The sequence below is a fragment of the Lathamus discolor genome, chromosome 7 (genome assembly GCF_037157495.1).
Source record: "Lathamus discolor isolate bLatDis1 chromosome 7, bLatDis1.hap1, whole genome shotgun sequence".
Lineage (NCBI taxonomy): Eukaryota > Metazoa > Chordata > Aves > Psittaciformes > Psittacidae > Lathamus > Lathamus discolor.
The window spans coordinates 15,688,112-15,702,979 of NC_088890.1; the positions used below are offsets into that span (position 1 = coordinate 15,688,112).

A 14,868-nucleotide genomic window follows, 5' to 3' on the forward strand; every position below is an offset into this window, starting at 1 on the left:
AAAGTTAATAAATACCTGCCTCTGACAGTGGATATTTGCATTATCATTTGTGTAAAGTACAGAAATCAGCAGTCAGGCACATGGGACCTCAACTACATGTTAAGGAAGGGGTGAGGTTCAAACTTGGAGGTAGAGAGGGGAGTACATGTTGCACAGAGATAAGCAGATAGCAACGCCTGGGTGGTTGTTTCTCCACCTACTGACAACACAAGTGCCCAGCTGTGAGATATCCCCTGCACACAGCTTAAGGGAGTGTACTTGTTCATAGCTTTGGGGCTGTGAAAAACCAGGGCACAGATTCATGAAAGTGGACCAAACCTGGTGGATTATTTCATTTAAGTAATGCTACTTTGCCTTGGGGTGTACATGTGTGTTCCATTCCTCCAGCAAATGCTTCCAAAATAACGTATTGCTTCCCTAAGTATGTTTGAAAGGGAAAAATCAAAATGGCCAGAAAATAGTTCCACCCCTTCCCAGGACAGAAACAGTCTCCCCAAGTGCCCATATATTTCTCTCATCAAAAAAATACATCATAATTTACTGTAGTATCCAAAGAAGGGAAATCCTCTTTGACGCTTAGAGGGTATAATAAGCAAAAGTGCTCCCTTAGTTAGCCATGACCCTCAATATACCTGAATAGGTCAACTTGACCATGCAAAGTTCTCATTCACTGCATGCCAACTGTTAGAAGGATTTCATAAGAGCTACTAGGGAATTTGGAGCACTGAGGGCCAATTCATTTATCATGTTTTTTTTCCATGAGAGTAAAGAATCAAAGAACACGGTTGAACTACTCCTGTCCCAGTTTTGGCTCTGGTCCCTCTCCATGGCCATTACAAACCAAGAGTGCCTTCCAGATATGTCTTAGAAAGTTCAAGCCTACCTCCTCTGTGCTGGCTTCATCATTTTTTCTGCTAAGTCTTCAAGAGGACACATCGCTGGTTTGTGACAGAGCAGTTGCTGATCTGGACAGGAAAGTAGGAAGGCAAGTGGCACCTTTGCTCTACTGGCTGATTACTCCAGAGAAATGTTCCCAGCAACAGAACGCTGCAAACAGAAAAGATATCAAGACTGTCCAGTACGTGCTGTGATAGGTTGAAAGCAAGCAGCTCAACTCTGAAGAACCATGCTGCAATCGCATAAAATAAACCACTAACTACACAGAGAGGCCAGGACCCATAGGTGTTGCTCTTCTGTCCAACTGGAGAGAGTGGACCATTCTGAAACAGTGACCAGGAGCATGGATCTGCTAGCACAAACTCACCCAAGACTAGAATCATCACGTAGAAGTCTCCAGACATGTGGGTACCACAATGCATAGCTCATGAACAGTCTCCTGCGTAGCTCAGGCAGCCAAGCCAGTCTGACTCACCGGCTGTGTGTGCAGAGCTCATCTGAAGATACACCACCACCACTAACCTGTATGCTGAATTTCTTTTGTTGTGGCCAGACTACCAGGTGAGCAGCCTTTAAATCACAACCAAACAAGTTTACAGGCTGGGGGTTAGGAGCTGAGTGGGTGGGAGGGTGGAAATAACACCTGCAAGAACTCAGTAAAAGGGGTACCTTCCCAAAAAAGCAAACGTCATGTTTTCCTAGCCTGCAATGACTGAGCATCATTAGGCAGTCCCTGAAAGGGAACAAAGGTTCTCAAATGAAAAGTATAATTTACAAGCAGATGTGCTAAGCACTGTCACTACATCAGAAGCCACATATAAGGCTGGAGTTTTGTTTAAACAGCTAGGGGAAAAGAGGCTTCTTGTTCTCAGCCCTGCAGTAGACTCCTCTGCAACCAGCATTACTGTACTCTCCACCTCCCTTTTGCCACCTGGGAAGGAACTTCCTTACTAAAGATGCTGGGAAACTCAGTATGAAGCATTTCAGGGTTTTCCAATGTGCAGCAGTATCGGACTGGAAAGCCCTAGTTGACATTCCTGCTGTGACGACAGCTTCAGGCAAAGGCAAGGAGGAAGGGAAAGGGAAAGATGATGTCACCTGCATGTAAGCAAATGAGAAGTTAGACCTGAACAGCAACAAGGAGACAACAAAGCAGAACAAAGCACCTTCCACCCCAAGTAACAGCCTTAAAAAGTAAAGGAAAAAATTACATAGATATATTACACACAAGTAGAGAAACAACTGAACAAGCATCAAAAAGATGTATCACTGGGTTAACTTACAGAAGTTTACCTAAAAGCATGCACGAAATTTATCACAAAGCCAGTTGAACTCAATTGTATTTCAACAATAGGTTTATTTTAAGAAACATAACATGACATTAAGTAAAAATGCAAAATTGTGCAATTATGGCAAAATGTTTAAAAATCCACACATTTGCCCTCATAGGACTACAGTACTTCTTACTAACATACCTGAGCACTGAATGTTGGATGCCATTTCTAAATAGCCTTACGAACAGGGAACTCTTCGATTTCTTGTAGAACATACACACACTGCATGGTTGGTGCACCAGAACTGCTTTTAGTTAGTCTAAATTTTACTGGTGGAATCAAGTGGAAATTACAAAATGTTGCCTTCTAAAGTAACTAAGAAGTCTGGAAAAAGAGATTTACACTCACAAAGTCCTCACAATGCTAGAAATTCATTTAATAAAGGGCAAGAAATGAATGCAGAAAAAATACCAAGTGGGGGAAAATGTACAGATTACTGTTTAAATATTATCAGTACCTTTGGTGCAATTACTTTTTTCTCTTGTGCTGTGCAAGTTTACTTAAGCCTGACTCTAAAGCAAAACTTTAGCAGGAATCTGACTTTCGGCAAGACGTAGAAGCATTTAAGAATTGGCAAAATGTCACAGCTACATTACTGTCTCAACAAACTCCTCATGCAAAAAGTTTAGTATATTCTACTCCCACAGCAAGTTCCAGGATTTAACTTTTAAACACATAACAGACTTGGATCACGCCCTCAGTTTGAATGGTTAAACAGAATGGAGATCTTCGTACTTTAGTGCAGATAAAACAAAATGAACAAACCTACTGTAGAATTAACCACAGCATATTGTACTTCTATACATCACATGACCAGTCGACTGCTAACTCAATTCTATTTCATAGTTTCAAGTAATATATTGAAATTTGTTCTACTAAATAAATATAGATTGTCAAAAAGCAGCAAGAAGTCTTGTAAATATTCAACCAAGCTTAAGAAAACCCAAAACAACAAAAAACCAAAACCAGCCAAAAAAAAAAAAGAGAGAAAAAAGGTACATAACACTTTGCAAAGAAATGGTTTTACACACAAATGCAACACTGTTAGGGAGGGTGCTTCAGAAAGCTTGCAGCTAGAGGCCTACAACAGAGCAAAGAGCTAGCCAAGGACTAGGGGTAATTGTAAAAACGAAATCAGTTGCCCTTTAAAAAAAAAAACCAAAAAAACACCAACACTCTTATTCTTGGCTATGGATACACAGAAAACAGTATCCAGAGGAAAACTAAGCAAAAAAACAACACACCTCAACACTGTTGGAAAATGCAGTCTTAGCAAGAAGTGTCAATTCAGGCGCTCACGTTCAAAGCAGCGGCTCGGTGAGTCTCCGGAAGATGAGGTATGTAATGCAAAGAGGCTTTTTCTTTTTTTCTCCTTTTCATTTCACAGTTTTTGTGTTTGTTTTTGCCTTTTAAACACTTTGTGCAAGAATTAAGAAATAGAACCAGGCATGTATTGTTGTGGATGAGAAAGATCCCATTTGGGAACAGTAATACCACATTGTAAACAAACAGCATCAAAATCCTCAGCCATGCCAGGGGGGATAAACAACAAGCTAAATATTTGGCTTACTGAAATATCAGCTGAGAAGCCAGATAGTGGTAAGCACTTACAGCCAGCGATGGCCGCTGCTATTTCAAGTTCACTGATTTCCTTAGGTCAATTGGAGAAAACAGGGAAGAGTAAGATAACATACTCACAGCTCTGCAAAAATTAGAGTGGTAACAAAGTAAGCCTGGTGAGTTACAGCCGATACGAGTTTTAGGATTCATCTTTTCCCTTTTAAATCCAGTTTTCAGTACTGAAGCAGAGGCTGAACTTTGAACTCATTTACTATTCAAAAATAAACTAAATGTTAAATACATAGAGAAAAGTGTTGCAATACATCGGATTCCTATTACATATTTGCACCCCAGAGCATGTAAGCCACGGACACTTATTGTCAATTTTCCTTTAATACACCAGATAACGAAGACAGCTCAGTAGTGCAAATTTTCACATTATAGATCAGAATGAAAGAGGAATTATTTGAGGGCTTGACTGCAGGGAGAAAAGAACAACAGCTTGTAAAGTTAAGCCACACTTTTCCAAACTACTGGAGCACATGCCAACTCTGCACATAGCACTGTACTTCAGTGGAGACAAAGTGAACACTCCACACAAAAAGAAAAGAAAAATACTCAGTATTACGAAGGCCATATCCTGTCACCATTCTGTGCAAGAATACCACTGCAGTAAAAATGTTATGTTAAAAAAGACAACCTGATGACAGGACAGGGCCTCACAACATACACAATTCATGGAAACTAACAGGCTGTCTTAAACAGTAGCATAAAGCTGGCCCATTTCAGACAAACAAGTATTAAAAACATACTAGCACCATCAACTTTTGGGTTAAAGCCCTTTATGGGATGGAAAAAAAGGTGTTAAGCAGTGTTAAAAAAAAAAATATGGTTTTACAACACTACGTCTATGTGGCAGAAAATAGGTGTTGGGATTTCCCCCCCCCATCATTAAGTTCAGAAATCCACAGACAAGAAGTGGTACAGTAATGTGAACGGGATCCGCCCGGGACAAAGGTACTCTGTGCTCCAATTCTGACTTGAGGACTTGAGTTTTCCTCCTAAATTGTAGTGCACAAACATCACAAAACATCTTCGCAGACTTCAAAAATAGTACAAAAAGAAAAAAAAGAGATCATTATGAATCAGGATCTATCATTCCCCTATGTACTTTCAATCTAGAATAAAAAACAACCAAAGAAAACCAACATAGTGATATTGCCTCAAAATTTACCCGTATTTAAAAAAAAAAAAAAAAAAAAGAAAGGAAAAAAAAGAAAAGTCACTTCAAAACATCTTGGACATCCTTAGCTAGTAATGCTAGATTTTCTTTCACTGTAGTGCATAGTTATCCTGGCTCTTTCACTTAATTTGCTCTTACCACAAAACCACCCCTCTAGGATGACATGATTAAGTGTTTACCAGAAAAAAAAAAAATGTTGATAATTGCACTTTGTAACCTCCTTCTCATTTCCCAGGAAAGCATCAGTAAATATGAAACTGAACCAGTATTCCCTCCCCAGACTGCAACCTTTAAAGAGCACCCGTCCCCATAGACAAAAAACGGTCTGTTTCAGCTTACAATAAATACTGACAGGATTTCTTTGTTTTCTTTTAAGACATGTTTTCTCTAGCATCAGATCACCACTGAAATCACTAAGGCCTGTGACTGAAAACAAACAAGATTTAAATAACTTTCTGAAGACACTGCGGATACAATTTAGCAACAACACATTCAAAATGCCGGCCCAAATCCCAGAGCCTGTCTGGAGTCTCATAGACCTTTTGCCATTGGTCATTAACCTCATCATACTGGTAGAGCGAATTCTTCCTGCTGGTTCTGAAAACATGTTCTTCAACAGTGACTTGAGTAGCTCTGACAAACAGATGGAGTTTGTTTTTGAGGAGTACGAGTTTTATATATGGATTAATGGACTGATCACAAGGGAAGTCTTTTTTTCGAGTCCACTTATTTTGTTCAATGTCATAGGCCTCTACGGTAAACATACGTTGATGGTTTCCACAGGTTCCAGCTATGTAGTAGATGGAGTCATTGTACACAGTTGCCAAGCCTTGGAGTCTAGGCACAGTCATGGGGGTCAAAAAGCCCCAGTAATCCTTCTGAGGATCATAGCAGAGAAAAAATTCCCCTGAAAAAAGAGAGGAAAAATAAAACATAACTTATGCTTCAATCTCAGACCAGTAATTCTGCAGCTATTAAGCTTTCAGATACGTTCTTCCCCAGACACAAACAGTCCACCAATTTTTAAGTGCCCTAATCCCATAACAGAAACCCTAGCACCATGGCCTGCTTTTGTCCAGATTACAAACACAGAAGTAAAAACTACTTTGAGTTTCTATTCCAGCTGAAGAAGAGGGAATGTGAAATATATCAGAAATACAATGTTTTACATATTTACTAGATATCCTTCACTACTTCTAAACCATGCTTACCAATTTGGGACAAATTCTTATAAGATTCTAGGCTTGAAACAGTCTAGAGAATTTGTTTTGTTCTTTAACATCTTCACAATAGGTCATCTACAGACCATGGAGTCCCCGAATTCAGTGCCAGAAAGTCATTAAACCTGAGCAAACCAACTGTGTCTTGCACCACACACAGACTTCAAAACCATTTGTATCAGGAAGCTGGGTTACACATCTGGGTTGATCTGCTTAGAAGGATGCCAGGTGAGTATTTGCATGAAGCTACTGATTCATCATTAGTTTTGTGATGTGATTACAAAACATCTCTTCTGTTCACTGCACAGAGAAGCATCTACAGGCTGCAGATAATGGAAGTTCAGCTGACTGAAAGCTTATGCTCTGCAAACTTGATGAAAATAAAGATTACTCTGTCTTTTGTAAAGCTTGGGGAAATAAAGGCCTAACATTTGCCAAATACGAGCATAATTCATATCATATATAATTTCACTTTTAAAAATCTTAATCAAGCTGCTGTGTAACCAAGCACCTCAAGTATAACAAAGAATACAGCAGTGATACAATAAAATGGATGGGGGGACAGCTTAAAAGCCAAACCTTACATATAATACATTTTTAATTATTAATTTTTATTCTAAAGTGTAATTTCCTATGACTGATGCTCGCGTTCCATTGGCATTTTAACATTCGATCCTTATTGACTACTTCAAACTTACTACCTTTCTCTAGAAAGGCTATTGAAATTTAACTTTTTTATACTAATTCAGTGCAACTCAATCAAGATTTTATCTATCACACTCAAACAGAAGAGTTGCCTATTTCCCATAACATAAATCTTTGTAATCTGCTGGTTGCACAGTGAAATACCTTGCAAGCATTGAGCTGTCATTTAAACCACTGAAGCACAGAATTAGTGCAGTTAAAATCTGTAAACAAATTATGCACGTTATAAAATGGTTTACTTTTTTAGCAGTTCTAACAAACTCTTAACAAGTTAAATCATAGACAGGTTTGGGTTGGAAGGGACTTTAAAATTCATTCTGTTCTAACCCCCTGCCACAGGCAGGGCACCTTCCACTACAGCAGGTTGCTCCAAGCCCCATCCAACCTGGCCTTGAACACTGACAGGCATGGGGCAGCCACAGCTTCTCCAGGCAACCTGTGCCAGTGCCTCACCATCCTCACTGAAAAGCAGTTCTTCCTTTTCTCTCATCTAAATCTACTCTCTTTCATTTTAAAGCCATTACCTTGTCCTGTCCTATGTTAAGTATTAAAGTATTACATTAAATATTCTTCTGTGCTTGTTTAATCATCTAAAGTAGATGTCTGACCCAACAGGACAGACTGAGACAACTTGCTAGCGTTAATGCAATTATTTAAAGCCACAACCAACAAGAGTCAAACCTGATACAGAAACTACAAAAGTCTCTGCCAGTCATGTGGAAGCTCAACCTTACCAAGTAGCAGGGAAGCAAAGTCAAGAAATCCTCTTGAGTTCTTCAAGTACATAACAATGACCTTACAGTATTCTCTATCCTATTTCTTTCTTCTGGTCCAGCTCTGTATGGAGAGCAACCCAAAGAGGGTGTTGATGTGAATCTAAGACTCCAACTTCAGCAGGTGTTTTCAGAGGCGGCCTTTAGCAAAACATAACCAAGACACCCTCTCTTCTTTCACTTCACTTCTTGGGACTCTTAATACAGCCCCATAGACCAGGCTCTGCACTTTTATGTGCAGACTGCTATATGGCTCAAAATACAAATAGGTATTTTATAGAAGAATGAAAAATAAATTATTTGATCCATTCTGATAATGATCCTGTTTATTAATTTAATAATATCTAATACACCAATAAGTCTGATTATTTACTTTAAGAAATGATGCAAAGACACTATGTAATTACTGATCAACGAAACAAAGCTAATTAGAAAGAGAGAAATCATCTTTCTTAGTTTCCAGGTTTACTTCAAATAGCAGGGTAGGGGATGAAATGAAGGCTTTCAATGGTCACCAAGAATACAGACACCAGGAATTTTCACGGGCTTAGATGAATAAAATGAAACCTGCTTTTTCAGAGGACAATATCTTTTCTTCAACATTACTGCATTTCAACCAGATGAAGATTTAATAAAGAATTTCAACAGCAAAATTTAATACTATACTGTTGACTTAGCACCACCAAAATTGCCATTTGTGCAATATTCAATGCTACAATTCAGTGACACATTCCCAGGGCATGAGAACTCAAGCAGCAACCTCACTCTTCCTCACTCACAGCTTTCCCTAGCTTTCATTCCACCTTGTTGTTCCAGGTGTACTCTAAATGTCCAGGAAATTTGGATTTTCCGAGGTGCTTAAGGGAGCATAGTCAGATTGAACAATCCCCACTTCCAACAAAACACCATGTAGTCAAACCACCTTACCCTGTAAAACATAGATGTTATCCTTATATTCCACAGCACTATGAAACTCCATTGCTACCGGCATTGGACAGACAGCTGTCCAACAGTTCTCTCGGCTGTCGTAACACTCCACAGACTTGAGTGAGTTACGTCCATCTCCTTCATAAACACGACCACCTATTGCATACAGTTTACCACAGCAATGAACCAGTTTGCAGCCTATTCTGGCTCTCAACAAAGGAGCTTTTGGAATCCACCTATTGCCAGAGTGATCATACATCCAAAAATCACTCTCTGCTCTGTGGTCAATGGAGACCTCACTGCTGCTTGGTCTGTAACCACCCGCAATATAAATATCATTATCAGGAGATACAAGAATTCCAACCTCCCTCAAGTCATTTGGTGGCTTGCATAGTTTAAACACTCTCCCTGTGACCGAATCTAAACAAGGCACTGTTTGCTTCTTTCCTGAGTGTTTGTGGGCAGCATCAAAGCATATGATCATTTCAGAAGCGGTCATTCCAAGCCGTTGTGTATAGCCATTGGCACTATGTTGTCCCTTTTGTACACAGCTTTTGGCCATAGCCTGTGCAAACATGGGAGGGATTTTCTCTAAAAATGTCTCTTCCAACAGAGGCATACGGATGCATTTGGCAAATATTTCTGGAAGGTGCACTTCTCTCTTATTTTGTTCATGCTCAAACCACCTTATAATGCTGTCATAAACATGTTCTTCTTTGTCTACATTTAAGTCATCACTGTCGAGTATACTTATCAGTTGATCTTTTCTCAAGTGAAGAAACTCTTGCTCTTTGGTGACACTCAGAAACTTTTTACGAATGTAGTCTTGTGATCTGTCTTTGAGTTCCTGATGACCATAGTGATCAGCAAAGATAAACACCCCAATGGAGTTCTGTGGGTCCAAATGACTGATCATATATTTAGCACACTGGTCTTGTATGGAAGGGATCTGGAAGATACTAGCTGCAGTGAACAAAGCTTGAACGTTGGCCTCTGTCAGCATTACTCTGGAGGTATATGCATAGTTCAATACTAAATGCATTGACTCTGCTTCAACACCAACTATACGAACTTCTTTCTGGGTACTCTCTGTAAGGCCGCTAGTGAACATAGATCTACAAAAGAGAAACATTCAGCAGTTTATTTGTAATCACCTTCTACGTACATGTATGAGAAAAGAAGTTATATTGTACAGCTAATCCCAATCAGTTTGCCCTTGCATCAGCACAAATACATTTATCACTGATGTTATACTGTCCTGTTTGGATACCTAAATTTAAGATCAGTTCTAGACTTACTGAAACAGAAGTGGCAAACCCGAATTTTTTGCTTAATTATCTCATTAACCCCATATTAAAATTCATTCAGTTTACAAGCAAAGCTCTTGACATGCGCAAGTCTTCGCATTCAACTTTCACCATGTTATTTCACATGCACATTCTAGCATACTAGAATATATAACTTTAAAAGGAAACAAGGAGTTTAAATATGCTGTTCTTGTATCCAAGATACCCTCAAAACTGGATGCAATTTTGTTTGTTTTTTTTTTTTTGTTAAATCATGTAACATTTTCTCCAGCGAAACTCTCATTCTATAAACAGACACTGCTAATTCATTGGCCTGAAGAGAACAATAACCTTTAGTTAACTAGGTTCACTGTACTACCAAGTTCCATGGAATATTAGTATAGATGTTATTTTAAATTTTAATAATGAACTTCAATTATAATTCTGCTTTTGATCACTAGAACAATGGACTATTATACCTGAAGTAAGGACTGATTGCAGCAAGAACATTCCTATGACAGGAGAATGTTTTCCCATGATCCACCTCCACTACGATATCTGTCAGTTGTCCTTCATCATACATGGTTTTCAGCTGTTGAAGAATACTACAAGCATGGAAGGGGTCCATTCCACTGCTGACTGGGTTTGAAGAAGGAATTCCGTTCAGTGTTTGTGAAAACTTACTTGGTTCTACAAGGCAAAAATTGAAACTGTTTAACTAACAAACAAGAAATACAATACCCCAACCCTCTCCCTCCAAAGAAAAACCATGCAGGAGCAAGAATTAGCTCAAATTAATATTCTGTACTTCCTCATTGTCACTACTCATCAACAGCAAGTCTAACACTTTCAAGAGTAAAGATATAAAGATTTTATTTTTTTTCCCAATGTATGCATTGGTTACCATTAACCATTAAATTATATCTATTAACATTAAGAAAAAAAAAAGTTCATACTTACTCCATATCACTGGGAAATTAAGTCAAGAATCACAAAGCTTGCCAAATTATAAAAACAGGAAAACCAAAGAATGTAGAAGAATAACATAAGCCTTCAACCTACATCATCATTACACAAGTCTATAAGCACAAGCTTAACTTCACATTGAAACAGGAACTGGCTTCTAGCTTACACAAGTGATGGTTAATAACGTGGACTCATGAAGAAACAGTAAATATGTTAGGCAACAAACAAATTCGCATCAGTTTGTATGGATGTTTAAATGTTTTTCTTTACAAATACAACACAATTCACTTGGCTATGAAGTAGCTCACATATCATTGTGAAAACATATGAAGTGGAGCATATTCTTCTAAGTAACATGTGATGTGCCTAATGAAGTAATGCCCAAAGTGAAAATTGAGCAATACCTCAAGCACGAAAAACTGTTTCGTAATAGCAACCAAATTTTTACGCAACAACAACAACAAAGGAGAGCTCAAAAGAAAAACATTAGGTGGCAAGAGCTGCAAATCAGGTAAAGCTGCTGACTGCAACAGAGAATGCTTCCAACAAATTTTAGGCAACACAAAGGGGCAAAGAGGACAGCAAACAACAATGCTGATGATGAATAGGAAATTTCAATTCTAATTCGTAGTGATAAGCAGCAGTTACAGTTTCTCTTACTCAGAATTAAGACACAGCTTTGAGCAGGCACAATTAAATCAATGGGGATCTGCTGTTGGGCACACATTTCCCATGGAGGCTTGGGGCCAAATATCATCAGTGTCTTTTCAAAGTACTGCTAGGTAAAGTCTTCAAAACACTTTCTTCCCTCCCTCCCTACTCCTCCCATACAATAGTAAATACTTCAGGTAAAACCTACAACAGGGGACTTGATTTTAGCACACTAATTGAGCTCCAGCATTCAAAACTCACCAAACATTAGGGAAGTGGAGAATTGGTGCTTGTTTAGAAACAGCGTCAATCACCAGCGAGCAAATTCCAAGCAAATAATACTTTGCTAGCTTGGTTCCAAGGCTTCCTACCTACCACAGCTTTGATGTACACAAAGCTCTGATGTAGCTACTATTGCAGGAGAGTTTAGTTTATTTTTCTAACAGTGAAAAAGATGCAAAACAGTTCTTTTCTCACCCTGCCAGTAACTCCAGCAATGAGCACATACAAGCAAGACAGCTTCTAGTGCTCGAATAGGTACTCATGCATGTATTCTACTTAATCCTTGACACTATCCACATTTCAGCTTTCACCCCATAAAACCTTCTCAGTCATTTTCATCACCTTCATTTCCCCTCTCCTGCCCCAAGCATCTTTATCCTCTATCAATATTCCTCTCACTTGCACCTCAAAATTTTAACTGTTTCCTTCAGACATCACCCCAAAACACTCTCCACATTAATTTCTCATACCCCCTTCCCTTCTCCACTCCCCACACATCTACGTTCATAGACGCCTTTCATCACGCACAGCCCCTCTCGGCTGAGCTCCCCTCACACAGACCACAAGCGCTGGGGTGCCCCTCAGAGGAAACCCTCCCTCCACCCTAACAAAGCCCAGCCCCGCCGCACACCTCACGCGGCCCTGCTCTCTGCCCAGACACCAGCCCTCACCTCACACCCCTGCACACGACCCACTCAAACACCCTCCTCTGACATCACCTTACCCACACCGCAGGCCCCTCATCCAAGCACCCCGGGCCCGTCCCCCCCACACCCACCCCTCAGCCCAGGAACCCCCACCTCGGTTCTCCCCACAGCCACCCCCCAGATAAAGGCTTCACCCCCCTCCTCTGTGTGCCTCGCCTCCCCTCCCCAGAGAACCCTCACCACACAGGCCCCCCACACCAGCCACCCCACCGCGAGTGTCCCACCGCACAGGCCGCTCCCCCCTCCAGCCCGCTCCTCCACACGGCTGGCCCGGCCGCACCGACCTCCTAACGCTGCCATTCTCGGGGCCCCGCTCCGGCAGCGGCAGAGAGGGGCGGCCCGAGAGGAAATGTCACCCGCGCCGATTCCTCTCCGCGGCCCGCTTACTCCCGCGGAAGCCAACCCCGCTCCTCGCACCGGCCAACCTGAGGCGCGCTGATTGGCCACAACCCCCAAAGCCTGACGGGAAATGTAGTGCGGGCCTCCATCCCAGCGGTGCACCGCCCCCGGTCGCGCGGGGCATGCCGGGAGTTGTAGTTCTCCCCGGGGCGGTCTGATTGGGTGCTGTAGTTTAAAGGAGGAGGCGGAGGGGGACATGTGCACGGGTTCTGCCCGTCGCGTAGCAACGCGCCCCAGGGCGGAGCAGCCATTTTGGGGCCTTCAGGCAGGGGCGTGCGGGCAGGCTTCAGCACCTGGCTGTGCGTCTTCTCCTCTTTAGGGGCACGCAGCAGAAATGGCCTCTCCACACAAATAAACCCATCCCAATTCCTGCTTTATCAGCCCTTGTGCTGCCACTCTCCCACTGTCACTGACTTGCAGACCTTCCCAAAGTGAAGCAGAGGCATCACCCAGAAGCTGTGTGCCCAGCAGGCCGGGCAGAGCAGCCACCATGGACACTGCTGGAAAACGGGCAGAAACGGGGAAGACAAAAATGCCTGCTGTCGTGGTTTAAACAAAGTCAGCCATAAATCACGCGGTCGTTCACTCACTCCCCCCCTTCTTGCCCTCCCCCTACACCCAGAGGGACAGAGAGGAGAATCGAGAAGAATGCAACTCCCACAGGTTGAGATAAGAACAGCCCAGTAACTAAGGTGTAACACAGATCACTGCTGCTACCACCAGTGATAATAATGATAAAGGAAGTAACAAAGGAAGAGAATACAACACCTCAACACCAGCCGACCAATAACTCACCTCCACCCCACCCAACTGGGCACCAACTGATACCTCGTCCAATCCTGCTGAGTACTAACCCTTCTGGGTAACTCTCTGTTACCTCCCTGGGCATGACATGCTGTGGTGTGGAATACCTCTTTGGTTAGTTTGGATCAGGTGTCCTGTCTCTGCTTCCTCTTGGATTTCCCTCCTCCCTGGCAGAGCATGAGGCTCACAAAGTCCTTGGTCAGAGTAAAACATTTGAGTGGTAACTGAAACCATCGGTGTTATCAGCGCTGTTCCCAGGCCAAAAGTCAAAACCACAGCACTGCACCAGCTGCTAAGAAGGAGAAAAATGACTGCTACTGCTGAACCCAGGACACCTGCCATCATCCTAATAATGCAAGGATGTGGCTGGGACAGGGCAGCATCTGGATGCAAGACCCAGAGCTGTGCAAGGCAGAATTGACCTTTAATGAAGAGCATAATGGACTGCCTAGTCTGAAAGCTCATCACGCCGGCAGTCTTTATTTTACCATTGTTCACAACACCCAGCGCAGTGTGGCTGGTGCTGAACCAGCCCTACACACAGAGCAGCTGAACAACTGCAGCAAACAAGCAACCATTTTGTTGGCAATGACCTTTAATATCACAAAGCATATTTCTCTCCATCCCAGAGATCAAGGGGCTGATAAGTCACCAGCTTTTCCAGTTCTCTGCAGCCACTGGCCACTGTTTTCATTCTTGGTAACTGAGTCATTATCAGAAGTTTGCTGCAGAAGTGGGGTTTATTTCCTCCTTTGTGAAATGCAGTTAATGAAGAATTAACCATAATGGAAGCATGACAAAGTCCAGTATATTTCTCTGGGTTTGATGAAAATAGATTTAATATACAACTTTGTAGCTTCTAGCTGGGAAGTTCTGTTAAAAACTGCAAACCAAACCAATTTAAATTATATTTGTAAAATACATTTCCCTTTCATTCTCAGAAACATGGGTCCATCACCAGTGCTCTAAGGTGGATGAACTTAAAGACAAGAACAGTACCACTCGTTGTCATCTGCCTGCTGCTGACGTGGCTTTGCTTTCACTTGCAAGGCATGGCTTTTCCCCAGTTTAGCAATTATCAGTGGCATCCAGGCTGCTGTCGATACTAATGCCA

At 41.6% G+C, this 14,868-nt stretch overlaps 1 protein-coding gene across 2 annotated transcripts; it reads right to left on the reverse strand.

Moving 5' to 3' along the window:
- Nucleotides 1-2,234: 2,234 nt before the first annotated feature.
- KBTBD8 (kelch repeat and BTB domain containing 8) lies at nt 2,235-12,961 on the reverse strand. 2 transcript variants are annotated; one of them, XM_065687445.1, is made up of 4 exons: nt 12,836-12,961; nt 10,425-10,635; nt 8,660-9,774; nt 2,235-5,941 (listed from the first exon to the last, which is right to left on the reverse strand). In XM_065687445.1, the coding sequence occupies exons 1-4, from the start codon at nt 12,849-12,851 to the stop codon at nt 5,478-5,480; spliced, it is 1,806 nt and encodes a 601-aa protein (XP_065543517.1). In that variant the 5' UTR covers nt 12,852-12,961; the 3' UTR covers nt 2,235-5,477. The 2 variants fall into 2 exon arrangements, with proteins under 2 accessions (XP_065543517.1, XP_065543518.1); XM_065687446.1 differs by lacking the exon at nt 12,836-12,961 and adding an exon at nt 11,824-12,429.
- Between the last annotated feature and the right edge of the window lie 1,907 nt (nt 12,962-14,868).

Bases quoted from the DNA above. Each gene is read 5' to 3' on its own strand.
- KBTBD8 (XM_065687445.1), bottom strand. The intron at 9,775-10,424 runs GTATAATAGTCC...TCTCTTTTGTAG, and splicing joins GCAATCAGTCCTTACTTCAG to ATCTATGTTCACTAGCGGCC. The intron at 5,942-8,659 runs GTAAGGTGGTTT...CTCTTTTTTCAG, and splicing joins TAACATCTATGTTTTACAGG to GGGAATTTTTTCTCTGCTAT.